The sequence below is a fragment of the Heterodontus francisci genome, chromosome 27 (assembly GCF_036365525.1).
Source record: "Heterodontus francisci isolate sHetFra1 chromosome 27, sHetFra1.hap1, whole genome shotgun sequence".
Taxonomy (NCBI): Eukaryota; Metazoa; Chordata; class Chondrichthyes; order Heterodontiformes; family Heterodontidae; genus Heterodontus; species Heterodontus francisci.
The window spans coordinates 30,611,740-30,637,331 of NC_090397.1; the positions used below are offsets into that span (position 1 = coordinate 30,611,740).

General features: G+C 40.3%; 1 protein-coding gene across 2 annotated transcripts in view; it reads left to right on the top strand.

Annotated features, from left to right (window-relative positions):
* Window positions 1-25,592, top strand: part of LOC137384729 (cAMP-dependent protein kinase type II-beta regulatory subunit-like) — a 112,212-nt gene that overhangs the window by 58,000 nt on the left and 28,620 nt on the right. For both annotated transcript variants that reach the window (XM_068059078.1, XM_068059079.1), the window contains exons 4-9: window positions 7,848-7,900; window positions 9,602-9,685; window positions 18,241-18,347; window positions 20,579-20,732; window positions 22,854-22,955; window positions 23,337-23,411. In XM_068059078.1, coding sequence (XP_067915179.1) covers window positions 7,848-7,900; window positions 9,602-9,685; window positions 18,241-18,347; window positions 20,579-20,732; window positions 22,854-22,955; window positions 23,337-23,411 — 575 coding nt within the window. The remainder of the gene's footprint in view (window positions 1-7,847; window positions 7,901-9,601; window positions 9,686-18,240; window positions 18,348-20,578; window positions 20,733-22,853; window positions 22,956-23,336; window positions 23,412-25,592) is intronic.

The window sequence follows — 25,592 nt, forward strand, 5'->3', positions numbered from 1 at the left end:
CCTGGAAATGTTTTTTAAAAGAGGTACTGAGAGGTCTTGTGATGAAAACCAGCCTTTCTGGGAAACCACCTGCCTTCCAGCTCAATAAACAGCAGGGAACTTCGGACAACTGGAGAAGTTGTTTACAAAGAAGTGACAAGTCAAGATTGATGGAGGTCAAAAGGTTGACCACCTGTTGTCAGAATCACTTTTGAATTCTTTTAAGTTGAGGTTGAACAATATAAAAAGGAAGAGAACTTCCAAGAAGAGAAGACCACAACCCAGCTCAGCTTTCCAGCACCCCTTTTTTTTTTTTGGAAAAAAACCCTGAGAAGTCCACTGTCAACTCATCTCATCTCCTGTCCTTGAAGAAAAGCTTGCTAAATGAGTTCTCAACGCTGCCTAAAAAGAGCTGTTCTAAAAGATCCCAGTGACACGTCCATTTGTACACGGAGGCCAGACTGTTTGGCAGTTTTGGAACACAATGTGTGTGCGTGCGCGTGTGCTGGTTGAATATTTCAATTTGTGTGTTTATGCTTTACTTCAACACTGGTAACACTTGTTTGATAATAAACTGAACTTTGTTCAACAAATCTGGTTGCTGTGTTTTATTCTGGGAGTCTATGACTGTATCGGTAAGTGGGAAAAAAATTAAATATATGTTGTGACCCATGGAGAAGTGGAACTACAATAAACTGTGCAGTCCTCCCACCTCAGTCATAATAAGTTTAACAGTCAAAGCAAATTCCAGTTGGTTCATTCAAGCATCCATGTCTCCAAAAATTATAGGCTGGGGATGGTGGTCAGGGAATCAACCAGGTACTAATTCCTTTAATGGCTCACTTGCATGCTTTTGGCATGACATTTCTTTCTAGGTACCTTTTTTAAAAGCTGACCTCCTGCATTTTGACATCCAGCTCCTAGTCGAGGTTTGTTCCTCACGGTCATTTATTCAAAACCACACTCTATACCCATCACCCCACATGAACTTGGCTTTTTCCTTCTTTGTTAATTATGATCTCAGGAAGCAGAGGTGTAGTGTTTGATACCTTCTCCATTCATTGACTCATGAGCAGTCCCGTTAACCAAAATGACAACTGCCTTTGCTGAAAGTATATTCTCAGCAAATGCCACGCATAAAGGAGGAGAGAAAGAGCAGATGGATTTGAACCATATAATAGCTGAAGTATGATCTGTTACGATGATGGCTTACAGCAAGTGTAATCTGCAATAATAGGTGCAGATTACAAACCACTTCAGAGAAATACTGTTAAAGCAGGAATGCTTTCAGATGCTCGAATCGTCCTGGTGTACGGACACGTTTTGATATGGTTGTGTACGATCTTAGTTAGCTGCCAGTTGCTGCCCTCATAAGGAAAACTTGAATTTTGGAAAACAGATTGAATCACTGATTGAATGTTTCAAGAAATGCCAGGTAGCCCCATCTTGGAAATAATACCAAAGCTTCTGTGATTTTTCTTTTCCTCCGATTAGCTAAACTGCATGTGGGTACAAATTCATGGGGACCAGCAGCCATCCATTTAAAAAAAAACCCAAGCAACTTTATTTATTCACAGGATGTGGGTGTTGCTGGCGACACTCCTAATTGCCTTTCAGAAGGTGGTAAGCTGTTGCTTTGAACTGCTGCAGTCCATGTGGTAAAGGAACTCCCACAGTGCTGTTAGGTTTTAACCCAGTGACCTTGAAGTAATGGCCATATATTTCCAAGGCAGGAAACAGCTGCTCTCCTTTTAGGTGGTAGAGGTTGTGGGTCTGGAAAGTGCTGATGAAGGAGTCTTGGCAAGTTACTGCAGTACATCTTATAGATGATACACACTGTTGCCGCTGTGCACCAGTGGTGGAGGGAGTGAATGTTTGAGGACGAATGGGATACCAATCAAGTGGGTTGCTTTGTCCTGAATGATGTCAGGCTTCTTGAGTGTTGTTGCAGCTGCACCTAGAGGCCTGCTACCCGACCCGAACCCAGTGACATGTGTCGGGTTCGGGTCGGGTCAGGCCCATCCTCCGAGGCCGGCTTTCATGCTCGGGTCAGGTCAAGTCAGGTCGGGCTGGACACACATGGTAAGTGCTCTGCTGCTGAGTATTAAAAATAGAAAAAAAACTTACCTGAGCTGGGAGTCCGGGACGAAACTGAGTCTGCGCAGTGAGCGAGTGACGTCACTATGACGTCTCGTGCATGTGCTGCTGCAGCTTGCAGGTTCGATGTCAGGAACATAAGTAAAGTGATGGTCAGGTCGGGCCGACTATTGGCGGGTTCGGGTCAGGTTGGGCTCAGGGAAAAATCAGAGGGACTCGGGCCGGGTCGGGCTCGGGGCCCGCTGTGGTTCGGGTCGGGTTCTTTTTCCCGACCTAAAGCAGGCCTCTAGCTGCATCCGTCCAAGCAAGTGGAGAGTATTCCATCACACTCCTGATTTGTGCCTTGTGTAGATGATGGACAGGCATTGGGGAGTCAGGAGGTGAGTTAATTGCTGCAGTATTTATATTGCTTGTTCAGTTAAGTTTCTGGTCAATGATGACTTCCAGGATGTTGGTGGGGGAATTTGAAGATAGTAATGACATTGAATGTTAAGGGGAGGTTGTTCGACTCTTTCTTGGGAATGGTCGTAGCCCAGTACTTGAGTGGCGTAAATGTTTCTTGCCACTAGTAATTGTCCTCGGGGATTTGACTTTTCAGCAGCACCATTGATCATCTGCAGATGTCCCCCCTCCCCACTTTGATTTTAAAATTTTCAGCATCTGAAGTTTTTGCCTTTCAATTCTAGGTTGGACTGATTTTGACAATTATTTATCTTCCTTTGGAATTACACCCTCAAAACAAGACTGGGTTTATGGATCAAGTAGACAGCACAACGCTCAAGTGTAGCTCTTCCTGTGTGCAGAGTGTCCTGTTACAGCATTTACATTTAGTACAGATTCTTCCAGGACCTTCCACAGTCGCTTCAGGTTTTGGGAAAAGCAGTGGTAATGAAAGCCTTCAACCTTTTTGTGATGAAAACATTCTTGGCTTTCAGAAAATCCTGTACTTTAAAGGTAGTGGAAAGAGATTTATTTGTGCTATGGTGATAAGATAATCAATTCACACCTCTCAACTGACATTTTTTCTTTATATTCAACAGTTTTATGGAAGCACCAGAGATTTCTGTTTATAATCAATTTAGTAGCCAACCCTTTCTTTATATATTGAGATGTAAATATTAACAATCTTATGTTAAGAACCATTAAATGGATCAGAAAGCTTTAGCCTTTTGCTTCAACCTGTGAGCATTCAAAGGATTTGACACAAAAACAAGAAATGCTGGATTCACTCAGCAGGTCTGGCAGCATCTGTAGAAAGAGAAGTAGAGTTAACGTTTCAGGATTTGACACCTCATTTTGTTACAGACAGTTGGTAAGTGGTTTGGGTGGCTTCCAGTTTTCACCTTCCAACCGACCACAGTCGTATTTTGTTTAAAATGATGCATTAGTCCCAGAGTGTGTTTTAGGGTCAAGTAAACAGACAAATGACAGGTTTTCTCATAGGCATTTAAAAAAAAAACTTTTTAAACAACCTCACCCACATGCACACGCATGCATACACAAGAATAGAGAGAAAATGGTAGGATGCAATTAAAGTCCAAGGTGATGTAAGAATTGTGGTTTACAGAATACTGTTGAATCATCTTGGGAGGCAAGTTTTTTAAAATAAGGTGCAGGCCTGGATGTTTGCAGTCTTAAACTTGCTGAGGTGTTGTACGGTGTGGTTAAAACTCAGCTCAGAGTTGATGGTGTGAATTTGGTTTACCTTAACAGAAGAAATCTTAAAGCTATTTCTCTGCTGTAGTGGTTTTGCAGTTCTTATTCAGCAGGGTTCTTTTGTTTAGCTGGATTTCTGTTTCAGTCTCTGGCTGGTGTCACAGACTTGTAATTATTTTTCTTCTCTGATTAAAAACAGTGTGTGTGCCTTTAAGACTTTGTTTAAAAAAAAAGTACACCTTTAAGGGAGAGAAGATCCTGGAATTCCTGAGACACAGTGTACCAACTCCATTTTTTGTTACCCTGGGCAACAGCAGGGGAGAGGTCACATCGTGCAATATGTCCACTTGACTGTGTGGGGAACTGGCAGAAACCATCTGAAACCAAATAGTTCTGAAAGACTTCCCAGCGAAGCGAACTTAAGAAAAGGAGCTGGTTTATTCTCTCTCAGCAGAAAATTCTACAAGAAGCTACAAGCCAAATTAATTCCCTGAGTAAAGAGGAAAAGCTATGTTTTTTTCAAGAAACCATTTTGTATTGCGGTGCTCATCATTCAAAAGACTGTTTACTGCCTACTACAGCCGAAGAGTTGAATGCCTATTTTCTGAAGGACTATTTTCACCAGATCCATGTGAAGACTGCAAGTGACCTTGAACTATTTTAACATTAGAAGACCTCATCCACCTGGAACGTAACCTACAAAAACCTTACTCATTTTATTTATTCTTGAGACAGCTAATTTTAAAAACTCCACTTTTAAAACCAGACTAACTGTTAATTTTTGAGTATATGTGTGTAAATGGGGGAGTTGGATTACATTAAGAAGTTATAAGTCCTTCAACATAGGTTTATCTTAATAGTGTTTAAGATTTATTTTTTTAAATAAATAGTTAATTTGTTGTCTAAAGATACCGGCTTAGGTCTGTTTCATTCTGGGGTTACTAGAGTGTTTAATTTGACTGTTTTCCGATTGGGTGTGAAAGCTTAATAATATGCTGTAGAGTGACGGGACTGAATTAATAGTGCATTGCTCCCGCCGTGGCCGTAACACTGGAAACTGGCGCTCTGTGGTTTTGCTTGATCTACCCTCTCTCCAGAGGGTTACCTTTTTAAGGTAAAAAAAAAAATCCATCACATTAGAGTTTCTTTTAGGTGGCACATGACCCTCTCCCCTGTTTTGACCACACAATGGACTAGGATATGGAGACCATGGCCATCTATTGATGTCTGAATGTGGTCCATGCTGTTATAATGTGCTATTTCACTATATTCATTTTGCTTTGGGTTGTGGGTCAGTCTGACTCCAGAACCCTTTGTTAGTTCATTCATGTAGATAGGAGTCGTCCTATGCAAAGGTGCTCCTTTCAATTTCATGGGTTCTCCCCAAAGCTATTTCAGATGGGGTTAATGAGTTTCATCCTTAATAGACAGGTGTGTATTGTTAGTAGAGGAGGAGTCACCTGACTGCTACTCCATTTTGTCTGTGGCACAAGTGTCCATGTTCTTGTGGTTGAGTTTGATAGTTGACTTTTAAAAAAATTTCTATAATTCTTCCAATTCGTTATTTATTTCATTACGGCTCCCTCTGAGCATGACAATCTGAAAAGGACATTTGGAAATGTTATGAAAATCTCTCCCTACGTCTTAAATTTCTTAAGACAGTAATACTTCTGTCCTTTTTTAATTATCGACACATCAGACCAATGTGATTTAGACTCCCACAGTAGATTCAGTATATCTTCTGTGTTTGAATTATATATGAGACTAGGTTGTTTCCATGTAGTTGGCAACAGTGTGAGCACTCTTTCTGCCATTGCATTTCGTAGAGATTGAAGGCAAAATTTGCTGCATGGACAACTTTCAAACCTTGGCATGTTGCCTAAAAGAGCTGCGTAATTTAAAGACTGTCTTGGATCATTTGGCAATGAAGCTTTGGGGCCCTTATCAATTGACATTTGCATTATGGAAAATGTGTTCTTTGTCATGAAGTGACAACTATCAGATCAAGTGCACAGAAAAATTTTCCAGTCATAGTTATGTTTGGACCAATGTCAAGAGTAACTGTAGATTTGATCTGTCAAGTGGCCACTAAGCTTCATATTCTGGCTGAATATTTTTTTTCTGAACTTCTAACTGTTCTCGTTAAGACAGGTCTCAGCATCAAATTCTATTTAACCCACTATGGACCTTAGCACCACTTTGATGTTCAGATCGGGGTGTGGGCAGATGGTGAAGGACATTCTCTGATTGTAGTTTATCTTCTGCATACTTCACTCTCACCCCTTTTCCTAATTGTTATGAACTCTGGTTTGGGATGTTTGAACTTGTTTTTACAAAACAAATGAAAAGGATGTTATCATGGTTACGTTTTACATCACTGCAGTTGAAAACGATTGTTCTGTTTGAGGTGGAGTTGAGATTGGAACCTTTACTTTGCAGCAATGGGTTGGGGCAAAATCGCATGATTTTTATGCAGGCTTGAAGAATAATCTGATAGAAGCAGTTGGTCTGTGCGGTTTTGGTTGAATGGTAACATTATTCTCATGGTACATGGAAGATTAATTACATGCTTAAAGGTAGGAGCCCTATTATACCAAGGTCTTATGATCTTTGCCAATTATTTAACCCTGTTACTGAGTATGTGATGGCACTAAGTGATATCTGTAAAGTTAAATAATGTTCAGTATAATCCATTGCAAACCAACGCCTAACACTACACTGAGAAATAGATAGCCATGTCACTGAAATACTGTGCAATTCCTTTAGCACTCTTTCCACAATATTCAAGAAGTATTTAGATGAGCACTTGAAACACCATAGCATACAAGGCTATGGGCCAAGTGCTGGAAAATGGGATTAGAATAGTTAGGTGCTTGATGGCCGACACAGACACGATGGGCCGAAGGGCCTGTTTCTGTGCTGTATAACTGACTAAAGATTGGGACCTATAGGAATTCAGATGTTTGTGAAAGCCTTTTGTTTTCATCTTTAGTTGTGAGGTAAGAGTGTAATGAGAGATGCTTCACAACCAATGTTAGCCATGTGATTGGTGAACTCAAAGTGTTCTTGTAAGCACCTAAGTAGCTGCACTCCATTTTCTTGATCATATTGAAACTTACTGTTCTGAAAAATGTTGCACTCAAATAGACTAAATTGTTCTTGTGATTATCTGCCACATTGTTGATTGAATTTGTGATTATTTACTTGTAATGTCTCCATATCTGAAGCCATCAGACTGCTCAGAACGTCTCTAAAACCATGGTTGGGATTTTATGTTGGGGCCTGGGAGCCACGCAGAGATTTTACATGGCCCAGGTCCTTAATTGGTCTCAGGTGGGACATCCGCCCCCCTCGTGGATGCTGGCGCCGAAAAAGCTAAGTGAGGATTTGTCATAGAGTCATACAGCACACAAACAGGCCCTTCGGCCCAACGTGTCTGTGCCGGCCATCAAGCACCTAACTATTGTAGTCCCATTTTCCAGCACTTGTATGCTATGGCGTTTCAAGTGCTCATCTAAATACTTCCTAAATGTCCCTGGTGAGGCCCACAACAATCAGCTAGTATCCGGTGAGGTGGGTGGGGGTCAGTTAGGAGGGTGGTGGGAGGTGCACTCGCGGGGGCAGCAGGAGCTGCTGGGGCGGCCCTTCCGTGGGTTACAGGGTGCCCGATCAGGAGGGCCTCCCCTCTGGCCAGCAAAATCAAGTGACACAGAGATTACAAGTGTGCATAATCGTCTGCACGTGGGGAAGATTGTTGGGTGGCCTCCACAGCTGACAGTGCCCATTAATTGGCCACTTAAGGGCCTCAGTTGGCCTTGGACAGGCAGGCTGTTGGTCACCTCTCCCGTCACTTGTAATATAGCAGCAGGGGTTCCCCCCCCCCCTGCCAACCTCCAGCCCGCTCTTGCGGGGGGCGTAAAATTCTGGCCCATGTCTGATTATGTGTAATATAACCTAAAATTTCCATTTTATGGAAGATGAGCTTTCTGATTTATTGTACATTACAAGTTAATCATATTTAAAAATAAGTAATCAGGCAGTCACTCAAATTTTACAATTGCGTCTTTTGGTGTGAATCCTTTGATATCAATATCAATGTTAATGTCTCCTTTTAGTATGTGCAGAAGCTTTCAACCCTGATGAGGAAGAGGAGGACACAGAGCCTCGGGTAAGCAACATTATTTAGGAAATGGAATGATGCGGCAAGCAGATAAAAGCAAATAAAACCTATTATTTTGTGGAAAAAAAGTAGCTTCTTCCCATCCCTTCCCCCCCACAGTCTTCCCCCCGTGCAGACACTTATGCACACAGGTGGGAAGGTGGTGGCATAGTGGTAATGTCACTGGATTAGTAATCCAGAGCCCAGGCTAATGTTCTGGAGACATGGGTTCGAATCCCACCATGGCAGATGGTGAAATTTGAGTTCAATTAATGAATCTGGAATTAAAAGCGAGTCTAATGATGACCATGAAACCATTGTCGATTGTTGTAAAAACCCATCTGGTTCACTAATGTCTTTTTAGGGAAGGAAATCTGCTGTCCTTACCTGGTCTGGCCTATATGTGGGTGACTCTTAACTGCTCTCTGAAATGGCTGTGCAAGCCACTCAGTTGTCAAGGGATGAGCAACAAATGACGGCCTAGTCAGCGATGGCCACATTCCCACAAACGAATAAAAAATAAACACTTGTCAGTTCTGTGCCACTTGATTTTTTTTTTAAATCTGCTATTTGGCTGGGAGAGAGTTGTGAACTGATAGTGAGCAGCAGACTTGGGATAGGAAGTGCAAGGAGGAAAAGTGTAGCAGAGGTCTTGAAGATGTAAACCACACACCTTCCTGTTGTAGCAATGTAACAACCAGAAAGGCTTTTAAGACCTTATCAGAGTTGATAACTGTCAACTGGGAGACACACACACAGTATTGAACAAGGAAAGATACAAATGCACAATCGAGAAAATTAAAACCAAATAATGGAAGGTGGGGGGCTGCCATTCTGTAAATTAAAATTGCACACATTTGGTCTTTTAATCAAGATTAACTTTTTAGTAGTATCACTTAGTAACTATAGTTTTGGCTGCAGCCACTGCTGACTGCCTCACCAATTGAAATTAAAGCACATGCAAGTTCTTGCCCCATGAATATAAGAAGGAACAGCAGAGGGCAGTAGCTGGCTGTAGTGAACAGCTCACTCGTCATGTGGCCAGGAGAGGCTCGTGGAGGCTGAAGTATTTTGTGCTCCAAAGAAATGCAATGGGTAAAAAGAAAGTAAGATGAGAATGATAGCAAATACAGTAGAAAAGAATTGACTAATTCTAAAATATGTCAGAGAAATGTGTTGCTGTGTTGTGTCCCAATGTTGCTGTACTGTGCTATGTACACGAGGGAAGAAACAAACTGCCTTTGTTTCGTATGCTAAATTTTTGTCTGTTTAAACCTTAATGTATAAATAGCCTAAAGGCTAAGGTTCTATGCTAGCACTTTGAGTTAACAGTAGCTTTGGCTGCTATTTCTCTCTATTGGGCTTAGCTAATTTCATTTACATCTTAACATTCTAATGCAGTAACTATTTTAAAATTTTAATTTTCTTCCCTGCCTGAAGCTCTTGAATTTTTTTTAATCCTTCTCTCTGCTGAGAGAACAGTTGGCAAGTATTTGCTTCCAAGCCTCTGATAATACTGATCTAAATGCAGCATATGGGAGTTGGGCACTCTTGAATTATTTTTCCTTGCTCCCTGCACCTGCTTGGTAGCTTTCTATGATGGCAGTGGTGAGACACTGTATTAGTGTCTTGGTATAAACTTGTATCCTACTTTCTTGCCTATTGGACATTGATTGATTTAAATAGTATGCATCTCTATCTGCACTTTAGGTTGTTCATCCCAAAACAGATGAGCAAAGAAGAAGATTGCAAGATGCCTGCAAAGACATTCTTCTCTTTAAAAATTTAGACCAGGTATGACCTTGACATTAACTGCTTTAAACTATAATAGAAATAAGCAAATGTTAGTCAATAATTGTAAAGAAATCTAAACTGTTCCAACTATTTGACGCATTGTAGCTCCTTGTCATGTTGCAACGTAAAATATTGACCATGCCATTGATTTGCATTCTATCCTTTCATTCTGGGAACCAAGATCTAAAGCCAACACAGACTGATGAATTTTGGAACCAGAATGATGGTTGATGCCAAATGAACTCTTCCCTTTTTTATTTATCGACCCCAGTTACCTTTGGTATTCACCATCTCTCATTCTTTTTTCTCCAAACATTCATGCAGTTGCTTCCTTCATCATTCTTCCATGAGTATTTGCTTCACAACTCATCATTTTGGGTGAACAGGCTATCCTTAACTTGTTTTCTTACTCCCAAATTGTGTTCTCTGTTTTTGAAAATTTAGGATAGTGGACAATTTGCCAAGATAAGTTTTCAGTTTCCTTGGTTGTCTTGAAAACTTCAATTAAGTCACCTTAAAGTCTTGCCTTGCCAAAGTAAACTGCAGATTTGAGTAATGGACGATAAATGTAGCCTTATCAGGATTGGCTATATCCCAAGTAACAGTTTTTTAATATAAAAAAACAGCCTGACCTCTTAAACTACTACTCCAAATTTAAGTTGCTGATTTTTTTCCTGTCTCCCTGCTGGCTCTAGATAAAGTGAGAGTTTTAACTTATTGGAAAAGTCTATCAACTTCTCGCACTTATTGGGGGCGAGGGTGGAATTTGAGACCATCTGTTCAGTTGCCCCTGCTGCTTCGCCAGCTCCTGAATCTGCACCTATCTCGTGTTTCTCTCTAAGGAGTTTCTCTCCTACTTTGCTGTCATGCTTTCTGAGCTAATTTTCTTCCATAACATTCCCCTCCTATTCCCCTGACCACCAAACATCCCTTGCTCATTCCCATTCTATTGGACATTGTAAATGGTTCCCTCTTGTTGGCTACTGTCTCACTGCCATTCAAAATCGTCATCACCTTCCTCCTCACAAAAAACAAATGCTCGACCACCCACCGCCACCCACACCCCTCCCCTCACCCTGTCCGGTCCTTGCAAACTACCACCCCATCTCCAATCTTCCTTTCTTTTCAAGTTCTTGAATGTATTAAAATCTCCCAAATCTGTGCTCATCTTTATTCCTACAACTCCCTGTTTTAATCTCTCCTCAGATTTCTGCTCGTGCCTCAGTGCTGAAAAGGCCTGAACCAAAGTCATAAGTGACCTATTCTGTGACTGTCACCATAGTCTCGTATCCTTTCTCAACCTCTCTGGAGCTATTGCCACGGAGGACAGCTCCATCCTGCTGCAACCCCTTTATTCGGTTGGTCCTCTCAGTAGGACTCTTACCCATCCAGTCATGGAGTATCTGCTGCACTGCCTTCTCTTCCTGCCCCTGCATGCCTCACTTGTCCCCTCAGGATCTATTCTATTCCCTCTACCTCCACGCCCCCCCCTCACCCCACTGCCGATTTCATATATGTGCTGCCACGTATGTACATGTATTAGAGGCAGTACAGAGAAGGTTTACTAGAGAATACCTGGAATGGGCGGGCTGTTTTATGAGGAAAGATTAGTCAGGCTAGGATTGTAGCTGCTGGAATTTAGAAGAGCAAGAGGCGACTTGATTGAAACATATAAGATCCTGAGGGGTCTTGACAGGGTGGATGTGGGAAGGATGTTTACCTTTGTCGGAGAATCTAGAACCAGGGGTCATTGTTTAAAAATAAGGGGTCACCCATTTAAGACAGAGATGAGGAGAAATTTTTTTCTCTCAGTGGGTTGAGAGTTTTTGGAACTCTCTTCCTCAAAAGGCGGTGGAAGCCGAGTCTTTGAATATTTTTAAGTTAGAGTTATATAGGTTTTTGATGAGCAAGGGGGTGGAAGGTTATTGGGGGTAGGTAGAAATGTGGAGTAATCAGTTCAGCCATGAACTTAATGAATGGCGGAGCAGGCTCAAAGGGCTGGGTGGCCTACTCCTGCTCCTAATTCATATGTTCGTATGCACTTGGCAACATAAACTGTAGACGTTGGGTCAGCTTTCACATGTATACTTAAGACACCCAGCTCTACCTGTGCACAACATCTCTTGAACCCACCACTGTCTTTGTATTGTCAGATTGCTTGTCTGTCATTCAGTCTTGAATAAGCTCCAGTGAAGAATTAGTAAGACTGATGACATTACTTTAGGCACCCAACACAGATTTTGTACCCATCCTGCTGATTGCATTAGTCTCCCCAGCTACTGTGAGAATGAATCGGATTGTTCTCAACAACGATGTCGTATTCACATCTGAGATGACCACCTGCCCTTCTATCCTCTCCACTGCAAAGATTTCTACTTCCACTGATGCAGCATTGACTGCTTCTGTCCCTAGCTTAGCCCACCTACGACAGAAACCTTCATCCACAACTTGGTTACTCCAGATTCAAATATTCCAATGCTCTCCTGACTGGCCTTTTATCATACACCCTCCATAAACTTAAGCTCAATCAGACTTTGCTGCCCTTCTCCTAATCTGCACCAGGCCCTGCTTACCCACCATCTTTATCCTTACTCACCAAGACCCCTCAACACCTCAAATTTAAAATTCTCAGCCTAGTGTTTAAACCCTCTGATGAACTTACCCCTCCCTATCACTGTAACATCCTCCAGTGCTGCAGCCTGCCAACCTCCTCCCCATTCTTCAGACTCTGTGTTCTCTGGTGCAACTCCCCCTTTCTTCACCTCACCATTCTTGGGCCTTCAGCCCCCTAGGGAATTCCTTTCCTAACCCCATCGACGTTGCTGTCCTCCTTTTAAGACCCTTAAAACACACATTTTTCACCCCTCCTAATATCTTCTCATTTGGCTTGTAATCCTTCCACGTAAAGATGCTGTGTAAATGCAAGTTGTAGTTGTGTGAGCACATTACACATAACTCTACAGAATTTTGCATTGTTATCTTAATGGATTCATGTTTTTTGTGGAAATTGTTACATTTAAATGTACATTTAAATGGTTCAGTAGCTTACTGCTTCCGAGCTTGGGTCAAGCTATGTTAATAGGTCAAAGTAAAAGTAACCTTACACTGTTTAGTTTCTGCACTGCCTGACACAGGAGTGTTTGGCAGAATGCTCCAAGTGAGAATATTAAATTTCCCAGCAAAAAAAATGATCATCTACAAAGACCAAAATTATACCTATATGAATAATTGTTTTTCACAAACTACATTTTTAAATGCAATAATTAATGCATTTGGGCAACTTTGGACTCTAATTTGTTTGCTTTAAATTAATATTTAGCACACTTTCTGAACACTTGCTCAAGTTGTGCCTTTAATCCTGCCTGGTGTAAGCTGAAAGGTAAATTCCCAAAACTTTTGAATTTCTTCCCCTCCCTTTGTTGCACTTCTGTCATAGATCAAGCACAATTAGTGATTCCAATGTTAGCAGAGTCAAAACATTTTGACTGCTGTGGGAACAAGGATATGGCGAAGTACTGCATCACTGAATGGTGAGAAAAGCTCTGTATCTGATATTTGCTCACATGGTGAGCTTCTGGTATAAACCAAGCTGCCATGTGATGATGTTGAATGGAGGCCAGGTGTTGCTGCATTGGGGCTAGGGGAGAATCAGATGTCCAGTTGTAGTAGATTGCCAGTTGAGTGCTTATCTGTGTTTTTGACTATGGTATGTGTAACAAGATGGGCTGGAGGTCAAATGCCAGAGAAGGTATGCTGCAACGGATGAGGAGGAAACTAAATAATTTGTTCTAAATATTATGTGTAATAGAAATCTAATGAAGTTGTCATCTGAAAGTCTTCAACTCTATTTGGTAACACTTTTTACAGCTATAGACAAATTTGAAGGTAAAAAATATTAAAGGTCATTTTTGGGGTGGGGAGAAGGTCGGCTGTAAATCTGATTTTGTGTACTGGTTACCCATCAGTCCAGTAAAACTCCTCAATGATTTGTCTCCCAGTTGGAATTGATCAGAACTGTTACATTTATATAACACCTGAAAATGGAAACAAAGCCAAATTGCTCAGAAGTGTATGTGATCACTTTTTATTGTATAATGAGCCATAACTTCATGTGCACAGGAGTTATTAATAGCTCATCACACAGTGATTTTTCTTTTTTCTGCCATGTTAGCTTTCTTGAATTATTTTGACAGAGCAATCCTTCAAAAGCACAAAATGACCCTAAATGCCTGAAGATACTGTTAACTGTACCCTTTTTAAATAGATAATTAAAGGACAATTTTGAATCTGCCCACCAGTGGAAAACCGGATGGGCAGTTAATATTGCCCAGGGGACTTGCCTGATTGATATCCAGCAGTCTTCTGACGAAATGTTAATTACCTGAAAGGTTAACTCTGTTTCTGTCTCCACAGATGCTGCCTGACCTGAGTATTTCCAGCATTTTCTGTTTGCATTTTGAGCAGATAATAACTACATTAGTTGGGGTTTCAGATTTGAAAATACTTAATAAATTTCTGTCACATTTGCAAATGTTAAGTATTTGCATGTAAGGATACTATAGATGCATGTCAAAAAGGCTATTTTTAAAGCACTACCTTTGATGTATGGCAAGGGATTGAACATTGTATTTTTAGATGAATCGTGTTGTCTTTTATTATATTAAGAAATATGCTTGGACAATAGGACACTTTTTCCCTTTCGATACCTAAGGGGCAGTTTTGACTTTGCCCTTGCCCGTTTGTGGAAACTGGGCAGGCAGTTAATATTGTCCAGGGGACTTGCCCAAAATGTCATGCTCTCTTCCCACAGTCTTCAATTTTAATTTACTCTTCTGAGCAAGTGGGAGGACAGAGAGGGGATACTACTTTAAAATGTACAGATCTGTCTTTGTTGACTGTCATGGGAGGGAAATGGAGCCCATAATAACATGAAGAGTATGTTGAAAGAGTGATAAAAGTTGCTGTCCACATAACCTATATTTTTAATACCTATTTCTTTTTGTAATTTCAATCTTCTCTTTTCCTGCCCTGAGAGACTGTATCACTTTTCAGTGTTGTAGATTTTTTGTCTTGTACTTGTAACGCTTTTTAAAAAAAATTCTCACTTTTTAAAAATTGCATGGGTTGTGCACTTGTCTTCTGCCTATGTTGGTCTCGGCTAGCATAGGTCATGAATGGATCACTGCTAATCCTGCAAAAGTGTGCTATTAGGTTGCTCACCTGCCGCCTTTTTGAGAAAGCATCTTCCTTCCGGCTAATGGCGTAAGAGGTTAGCCATCCATGGCACTGCTGTGTCGTTGATCATTTAAATTCTCTGTGACTGGAGTTCTGTGAAAGCACTTGTATGTTTAAGGACATCACCTGTTTTATTGAAAATGGGGCACGGCAATCCTTACACCCACCTGAGACCATTTTAAAATAAAATTCCATGGTAATAACAACAAAAGAACTTATTGGATCTGGTAACCAAATCTTCAGGGTAGTGGTACATTTCACTGATTTAGAACAGAATTCAAGTTGGTTGCAGAAACAAAAATTATTGGCTTAATGGGGGTTTAGGCTAACGGACAGTTAAAATCTGAAAACTGCAATGTCAACATTGATATCCTTGGGAAATGAATCAAATTGCAATAGGAAAAACTTCACTATATAAGCAGTCCTCAGTGACCTTGAGTATTCCAATTTGATTTACATTTGGTTTCTTGATGCTTGACATATTTTGGCGATAGTTCGTAAAAAAGGGTGTTTGTGATTTCTCTGTAGAACTGTCAAAGACATCTTGAGATTTTGCAAGCGCCTTTGACAAGTGAAATAGAGTGCTAAGTACGGGTGAATACATTTTTGTTTTTGGGTTTATTAAACCTGTGTAACTGTTAATTGCATATGTGAAAAGCATAATAGGACTTAGCACCTAGTGCTAGCAAAGGGCTTCCATGATTTTTATTGGGAACAAAATAAAGACATGCCCAGAGACCTCAACAGCATACACTTCCATTTAACTTGGCCTGGGCTCTATCTATGATGGAGACATCATCATGAAGCATTACCTTGGATAATATAGCAGTGTTTTCCCCCCAAAATGAACTCCTACACTAATATTTACTTTGGTTGCCATTTGGTTTTGAAAAATTATGTAATAGCTGTAGTTATTTGCATCTTAATAGAAGACAGTAACTTGAGGTAGAGCCTGATATAAAAACAAGAAATGCTGGAAATACTCAGCAGGTCTGGCAGCATCTGTGGAAAGAGAAGCAGAGTTAATGTTTCGGGTCAGTGACCCATCTTCGGAACTAGCCTGATAGTTGGCTGACCTACATCAGTGTCCAAGTTCTATAGTTAGATATTCAGCTACTTAATCATCTGAACAATGCTAGGGCAAGGAAGCTTGCAAGTAGCTAAAATATATTGTGATTTATAGCTTGGAATTTTAAAGAATACTCATTTCTGTTTGTCATCTTGAGTGGTTTCTGCAGCCTGTATAGATGTCAGCTTTGATTCAATGAGAGCACTCCTGCTTAGTCATGAAGTTGTCGGTTCAGCCCCTATTCCGAAGACTTGAACACACCATCTAGGCTGACATTTCAGTGCAGTACCTGGAAATACTGTGCTTTTGGATGTGCCATCTTTTAGATGAGATGTTAAAATGTGGCCTTAAATGTTTCCCTGGGAGAATATAAAAGCTCCCAAGGTGCTATTCGATGAAGTGCAGGAGAGTTATCCCTGTCTCCTGATAATGTTCATCCTTCAACCAACCTTGATCAATAGATTATCTGGTAATTGATCTTGGTGGTGTTCGTCGGAACTTGGTGTATTCAAATTGGCTGCATCTTAAATATAATTTCCTAGCTGTGAAACGCTTTGTGACATCCCATGGATGTGAAAGGTGCTATGTAAATGCAAGTTCTTTTTTTGTATCTCTCTGGAGTGAAATTTTATAGCCCTGTTCGGCAAGATCATGAAAAGCTTATGTGTTCATGCATTGATCAGAAGTTTAAAACTGTTCAGATTAACGGATATGGTGACAGCCTATTTAATGCCAGAGTAACATCCACTACACGAGAGATGGCCAGGATGGCAGCCCTTTACAAGTCCAGGACTAAATAAGATGTTGGCAGTTGCAGCTTATTTCTATATGAATTGTTGCCTAGAATGCATCCCTGTGTGCAGAAATCAAACCATTGCTTGCAGACCAGGGTATATAATTCTCTGCTGTTTTTCTTCCCCTTTACGAAAGCATTAACTCCTTTCTAGAATATGGTTCCATCGGTGTGAGTTGCTCTATTATTCATCTATGAAACTTGATGGGTCAGCATCTGGAGGCTTTTCGACTGAGGGGCATTACCCAAATCACAGGTCTCCTATTCAGTTATGGGCATTTCAGCAGTGGTTACTGGATGGCAATTAGGACTGAGAACCCTGAGTGATCTCTTCTCAATCCCAGGGCCACTGACGTCCATTGTAATGCTGCTACCTTGGATCAAACCAGGAACCTTTATGCCCCTAGGCTCATACAAACTTGAAAAACTCACTAAGCCATCTGTGTGGCTCTCTCCCACAGATCTGTTACAACCAGATGAGAAAGGTATCTAGGAGTCACTTTTAGCTTTCACCTGGTCTTATTGTACCAGCGTTTTGTTTTTAAACAGTGTTCTGAGCTCCCCCTTGGTGAATCCTTGTTCACCACTTTCCAACTATAAGGCAAAGAAATGAGCACAAACAGGCTTCCTTAGGTTTAAAGAAGAAAAGTGAAATTTATTAAAACTTAAACTCTAATTCGGTTAACGCCTACGGGGATACGTGCCACGCCCCACGCTAGCATGCATATGTGATGCGCACATGAAAATAGAGATAGAAAAGAGCAAAAGAAAAATAAAGTAGAGAGGTTTGAGGCAATATCAGAAGAGTTTCTTGTTGCTGTGCTTCGAGCTCACTGTACCCCTTTTGTAGGTAGTCTTGCTTTTCAATGAGGCCCAGTATTATTCTTAAACCTCGTTGGCTGTAGGAGACCTTTCTCTCTTGAGGTTCAATGGGTCTTCAGTTCCGAGGGAAGGAGGTGGGAGCAGACAGGAGAGACGTCTTTTCCAGTCCAGCTTTGAGTTTTAAAATTCTGTGGCAAGTTCAAATTCAAAAAAACTCCAACCGCCAGTTAGTTATGTGACTAAACTGGTCTGACCAGGTCTTCTGTGTATTGGGGAAGCAGGGACTGGTTCCTTTGTTCCAACACTGTCTGCGAGTCTGCAAACAAGGTCTTTCCAGCGAGGGGCTTGCCAATTCCTTGTCATAGGCCCTGTTTACTTTCTAGCGGAAATTTTAACTTTTAATATTCATGTGGTGAAATAATGTGTGCCTCATTCTTGGCCGGTGAGGGCCTGCAGGACAGTTCACTTTTTACAGAAAGTATCATTCTGACATTTGAGAGGTGCATTCAGCAGCTGCTTAATATGGCAGCCAAGGAATAAAAATTTAAATTTGTTTTTCCTTTATTTGGCAAGTGATTTGCAAACATGGAATACTATGTCAGTGTTGCGGTATATGATCATCTCTGCCATTTACAGGAACAACTGTTTCAGCTGCTGGATGCTATGTTTGAAATGCTAGTCAAAGTTGGCGAACATGTCATTGATCAAGGGGATGATGGCGATAACTTCTATGTTATTGAAAGGTAAGAATCTTTCTAAATTCCATTTATATTCCTAATGCATTTTATGTATTGAATAAGCTTTCAGCTTTAGGGTTGGTATGGGATTTGGCTGTAAAGAAAGATGTGGGTGCAACAAATTTTCTCCGCTAAATAAAGATATTTTTTCTCTAGTATTCACTTCTTAATCATGGATCCCTGTTAAAAATTTCAAGTATCTACAATACACATTTTAACAAGTTCAGCATCATTGGCCATCAGTAGGCATCATTCCGTACAATTTTGTCTTCTCAACATCTAATTAAACAATAGCTTGAGCAGGAGATCTTAAGTGACCTGTATTGTGTACTGGATACTATGATCTAGGAAAGGTACGCTGGTGAAATGAGGCAAGGTTGCACCCTGGGTTTATTTTAGCTGAAATAATTTGAATGAACAGAATACACGTCTTCTGTGAGATGCATCTGGTTCTTATCACACCTCATAACATAAAAATAATAAAGATGTGACTAATTTAGGCAGACTTTATTTGTATGCTAACTAGAACTGTCTTTAAGCTACAAGTTCATATGGGTTCACTGCCATTCTTCAGCTTTTGTCTGTTTCTGGCTGACTCTTGCTATGGCCATATTTCTTCAGAAGGATAAAAATACACGGCTCAAATGTGTGGATATATTGGGTGCAATAAATGTACATCATTCTAGAAGAATGCAAACTACTTTGGAATGTAGTTGGTAACTTCCCATTGTCTCAAAACTGGCGTGTTGTGCAAAAGTACAGTTTCCATGGCTTTTCCTGCCTGGGTCCCATCCAGGAAATATTCTAATCAACATTCCCAATGGCTTGTGCATCTCTGGGAGTTGATTCCCTTATAAGCTGGATATAATCTTATACCAATAACCTAACTTAAACAGCTCCCAGGCCATAAGTAAAAGGCCCAAATGTCACATTGCTCTTGTTAATGCTAACGTGTAGCGTTAACCTAGAATCTGCATTAGTAGTGAAATCTGTTATAAAAAGATCCATAAACACAACAAATTTCCATTTTAAGTAGATGTCCTATATATTTAACGTGAATGACTTCTGTGAGGGTAATCTAACCTGTGGCCACAAATGACTTGCAAATGGGTCAAACTTGGAACATGAACTTATTCATATTTCTGTTGTTGCTGCCTTGTAATTCCTTCCAGGTATCTGGCATTATATAAATCCTCCTTATCAATTGGCTTGTAATTCTTTTGCCATCTTAGATTTCAGAGAACTGATTCATGATATGGCTGCTAAAACTGTTGGAAATGTCCTGGACAGTACATCCCTAGTGAATTAATATAAGTATCATAATATCTTGAGTATTATTTCAAACCTAAACCACATTATTAATTGATATCTACCATTAACGGTTATTTGTTTAAATGATGTCTCTTAGAGTCACAGTCATTACAGCACAGAAGGAGGCCATTCAGGCCATCAAGTCCATGCCAGCTCTCTGTCGAGCAATCCAGTCAGTCCCATTCCTTCACTCTGTCCTCATAGCCCTCCAAGTTTATTTCCCTCAAGTGCCCATCCAATTTCCTTTTGAAATCATTGATAGTCTCCACTTCCACCACTTAAACAATGAAAGGTACCGATTATATTTTTGTTCTATTGTAATTTGCTTCAAAATGTGAAATGCTTTATTAAATTTCAAACCTATCTGATTCTGCTGTCTTCATTTTTAAGCTGTTCCCATGAAAGCATTTAAATATGCACCCTTCCACTTATAAATCTTTCCCCTTTGCAGGGGTTCAATAAAATTAGAGATGTCACTGTCTTCACATTGTGTCTTTTGTCTTTGCAACATATATGCCAGTCTAGAGAACTAGCGAAAGTTTCTAAAATCTGACATCAAAAAAACAAAGACCTGAAAATATGCATGAAGATAAGGAGTTGGAGTAAAAATTCAGTGGAATATTGTACATGTCAGAAGTTATGACTGATTAAATCCATCACTGCAATAACAGTAGAATTTGCTGATTGGGGATGTGAATGGTATGAGCTTTATCTTAAGGATCCAGGGTATCTGTCTCCTCAAAAGAAGAACTTTTTGTCTTTTGATAGCTGAACAATTTGGAGCCTACTGTAATCCTGAATTCTTCATTCCAAATGTAAACTTGATTTAAAATACGAAGGGTTAGCATATATGTTACAGGGTCATTTGTTCGTAAATAGAGGATGTGTTTCTTCAACTAATGCGAATCAATGTTTATTTTGTACAGAGGGACATATGACATATTTGTCAATTTGGATGGAATGCAAAGATGTATTGGGGCCTACGATAATCATGGTAGCTTTGGTGAGCTGGCATTAATGTATAATACTCCCAGAGCAGCTACCATTATCGCTACCTCTAATGGAGCGCTATGGGGCTTGGTAAGTGTTGAGGAACTTGGATTTTATAAATAAATGCATTTTGTGTTGTCCAGTCAGAACAGTTGAAATGGGAAACTAATTCATGATATGTTGAAAAACTGAAAATAAGTAACTAATGATTCCTAACAGTCATCTATCTGAAAATACTTAGTATCTGAATTGAAACCAGCCCAATGGGACAGGATGAGTATTTAAAAATTCTGCAGTAATGCTTTCTGCTACGACCAGGTGAGAAAGGTGTCTAGGGGTCTTTTGCTGTCTTCACCTGGTCTTATGGTAACAGGGTTTAATTTTAAACAGTGTTTTAAGCTCCCCCTTTGTGAATCCTTGTTCACAGCTTTCCAATTGCAAGACAAAGAAACCAATTCACCCAGTTTTTCTGAGGTTTAAAGAAGAAAGATGAAATTTATTAAACTTACTTAAACATTAATATGGTTTATGCCTATGGAGATACGACGTGCCCATGCTCGCATGCACACGCGATGCATGCAAATAGGGACAGAAAAGAGGAGAGGAAAATATAGTAGAGAGGTGTTTGAGGCAATATCAGAAGAGTTTCTGGTTTACTGTGCTTCGAGCTCACTTGATTGTAGGTAGTCTTGCTGTTCGGGGCCCAGTGTTCTTCGTAAACCTTGTTCATGTAGGAGACTTTTCTCTCTTGGAGGTTCATATGTTTTCACAAAAGTCACTTCTGTGGGAAAGAGATGGAGGCAGACAGGACTGGAGAGGAGGTTCTGTTCCAACCAGGAGCACATGGCTTTGAGTTCAAATTCTGTTTTTCCAATTTAAAACTCCCCTAGTTGGCCAGCAGGTGGTCACCGAACTGACTGGCTTGACCAGGTCTGTTCTGTATATTGGGGCAGGGACTGGTTCCTCATTGTTCCAACACTGTCTTACTATGCAAATGTCTTTCCAGTCAGGGGCTTGAAATTTTAAGTTTTAATGTTCATGTTGCAAAATAATGTGTGCCTCAGTCTTGATAGGTGGGGGGACTTGCCTGACACTTTTAGATAATGGTCCTACTGGCCCTAAAATGCGCAATATGTCGTGCAGCTGTCTCCCTTACATCTGTAACTTTCTACACTGAAAATTTTGGCTTAACTGCAACTTGGTGTCAGATGGGTAATCTGATAATACAGATGTGACTGTGGAATAGAGTTTTTTTTTCCCCCTCTGGATGTAGGTAACTGTGGCAAAGTTACATTTATTGACCATCCTTGGTGGGCCGTCTCCTGGAACCACTGAAGTATTTGGCCTGATGTTGCTCCCACAATGATGTTAGGTTGGGAAACTAGGATTTTGAGCCAGTTACAATGAAAGAATGGTAATATGTTCAAGGCAAGGTGTGTGACTTGGAGGGGAAATTGGAAGTGATAGAGAAGTAGATGGATATTGACACACATGAAAAATGGTTGTGTATACAGATTATATCTCCATGAGCAACATGTTAATTAGCTAAAAAGAAATAAGGGGTTAAAGATGAAATCTTGGTGAGGGTAACTAGGTGGGAGAGGAAACCATTGTTGGAGATATGCTGCCTTCGTTGGACCAAACATAGACAATCCCCTGGAGAGAACCAGAGGAGAGGTGGTGGTGTACGATAAATGGTCAAACTTTACAAAAAAACGCTGACAAATTAAGGATGATGATTAGAGTTACGGTTAAATCATGTAGTCACTTTAACTAATTCTGTCTTGATGCTGTGGGCAGTTTTTGGTAATCAGGTATGGGATAGAAAGAATTTTGGGAGAGGTAACCATCGAGCTGTGTGGCAACGATATATTGAGTATTCAATTTCAATACCAGGGCCCTGGAGGGAGATGAGCAATCGGCTACCCCAGCGACTGTTGTGCACCATCTTGTGGCTAACTTGGGCATTGCTGACAAATGTTTGGGAAGATCTAGCTAGGAAAGGGGAATGATAAATTGAATAGGGAAAAGGTACTTATACATAATTTATTTATATTTATGACTGGTGTTCATAAATTATGCCCAACAATTCACTTTCTGTTCAAATTTTATCAGAACGTAAGAAAAATTAGTTTGCATATTAGTTGCGATGAAAAAATTCTGCAATTTAACTTGGTTGTATGAATTAATTACTGGCTACCATTTTTCTAGGACAGGGCAACTTTTCGTAGAATTATTGTTAAAAATAATGCCAGAAAGCGGAGATTGTATGAAGAATTTGTCAAGTCACTGCCACTTCTAAAGTCATTAGAAGTAAGTACAGCACAGTTATGTTTATGCAAACTGATTCAATGCATCATGTTTGGGTATTATAGTGAACCTACTATCAGTGTTCTCTCCTTTTTATGTTTTAAATTGTGTAACAGTGTAAATTTCCTATTTTATAATGTGTGAAAATTGATATGGCTAAGAAATCTGAAATTCCCAGAATTTTATTTTTGTTTCCCATTAGGTATTTCGTGATGTAGCTAAGTACTTGTAGCTGATTAAAGGAGTAAATATACAACATGTTTATGCAGACGCCTAGGATGTTATAACTTGCAAATCTATTGAGAATATGGACAAAAGGCTAAACTTATTCATACTTGTGTGATGCATGGCAACCGGTAACAGAAAATTCTTTCAAATCTCAAGATAGGAGAAAGAATGAAAGTAGTTGACGTATTTGGAACCAAAATATACAAGGATCAAGAACGAATAATTGCTCAGGTGCATCATTTTTTCTCTTTCTATTGTATTTCGTTTGATTCTTTAAGCTGTTCACAATCAAAAATAGAACATTCAAAACATTGGGATGGTATTTTTTTTTTAAATGGCTATTTTAAAGGGTAAATTTATTTGCTTAAATCATTATGGTTCATTGTATTAAATTTTGAGTGGTTGAAGAATTTTGACCTAGGATTAAGATTTTTGCAAGCTTTATGACTGAATATATAATTTATAGAACATATAACATGACAGATTAAATCTAACATAGGAGTGTGAAGTGATGCATTTTGGTGGAAAGAATGAGGAGAGGCAATATGAACTAACAGTAGAATTTTAAAGGGTTGCAGGAACAGAGACCTGGTGTATGTGTGCACAATTTGTTAAAGGTGGCAGGACAAATTGAAAAGGCTACTTGGGGCAGGAAAAAAATCATATGGGATCCTTGGCTTTATAAAAAGAGGCGTATAGTATAAAAGCAAAGAAATTATGCTAAACCTTGATAAAACATGGGTTAGGCCTTCACTGGAGTATTGTGTTCAATTCTGGGCATCACGCTTCAGGAAGGATGTCAAGACCTTAGAGAGGTTGCAGAAGAGATTTACTAGAATGGTACCAGGAATGAGGGACTAGTGTTATGTGGAGAGATTGGAGAAACTGGGGTTGTTCTCCTTGGAGCAGAGAAGATTAAGAGGAGATTTGGTAAGAGTTGTTGAAAATCAAATATTTCTGGTCAAGTAAATGAGAAACTGTTTATAATGGCAGAAGGTGCACAGATTTAAGGTGATTGGCTAAAAAACCAGAGGTGACCTGAGGAAACCTTTTGTTTTGCACAGTGAGTCGTTGTGATCTGGAATGCACAGCTTGAAAGGGTGCTGGAAGAAGATTCAATAATAATTTTCAAAAGGGAATAGGATAAATACATGGAGGAAGAATTTGCAAAGCTATGGGGAAAGAGCAGGAGAGTGGGATTAATTGGACAGCTCTACCAAAGAGCCAGCACAGGCACAGTGGGCCAAATGGTAGCCTTCTGTGCTGTATTATTGTACAATTTTATGATGGTGAATGCAGTAAATTAGTGTCTCACTATTAAGACTACTAGTTAACCATTGCAGGCTCAATTTTAGATAAATTTAGTTTGTTCATGTTGCCTTCTGTGTTATAAAGCCATTGGTATACATGACTGCAATTCAGTTATTACATGTAATTGTAGTACACTCGCACTCCACCACCTCAATTCTCCTCCCCCTCCCTCCATTTTTTTTTCTTGTCATTATTCTGTTTAGTCTCTGTTTTGTTTGACTCAAACTGTGCACAGGAAGAGACAACACAATTAAGACTTAGGCAAGTGGCTGAGACACAGGCAGCAGCTTTGAGACTCAGGTGGCAGGTCAAAGGCAGCATCAGGGCTTGGGTAAGTGGGTAGGTTAGAGGCAGCCGCAACACAGGACTCCACTCGGTAAGTGGTGTTAGAAGCAGTGGCATTGTGACTCAGCTGGTTGGACAGATCAGAAGAAATAGCATTGGAGGTCACCATATTGGCATGGCGATAGTGGAGGCTAGAGAAACTGATGTGGTTTCTTTTATTTGTTCATGGGATGTAGGCATCTCTGGTTAGGCCAGCATTTATTGTTCATCCCTAATTGCCCTTGAGATCAGGACATCACTGCAGGAGTTCCTCAGGGTAGTGTCCTAGGCCCAACCATCTACAGCTGCTACATCAATGACCTTCGCTTCATCAGATCAGAAGTGGGGATGTTTGCTGATTATTCACAATATTCAGCACCATTTGTGACTCCTCAGATACTGAAGCAGCTCATGTCCATGTGCAGCATGACCTGGACAAAATCCAGGCTTGGGCTGATGCGGCAAGTAACATGCTTCCCATATAAGTGCCAAGCAATAACCATCTCAAACAAGAGAATTTAACCACCTGCACTTGACATTCAATGGCATTACCATCGTTGAATCCCCCACTATCAACATCCTGCAGGTCACCATTGACGAGAAACTTAATTGGAACCAGCCATAAAAGTACTGTGGCTACAAGAGCAGGTCAGAGGCTGGGAATTCTGCAGTGCGTAACTCGCCACTTGTCTCCCCAATGCCTGTCCACCATCTACAAGGCACAAGTCAGAAGTGTGATGGAATACTCTCCACTTGCCTGGATGGGTGCAGCTCCAA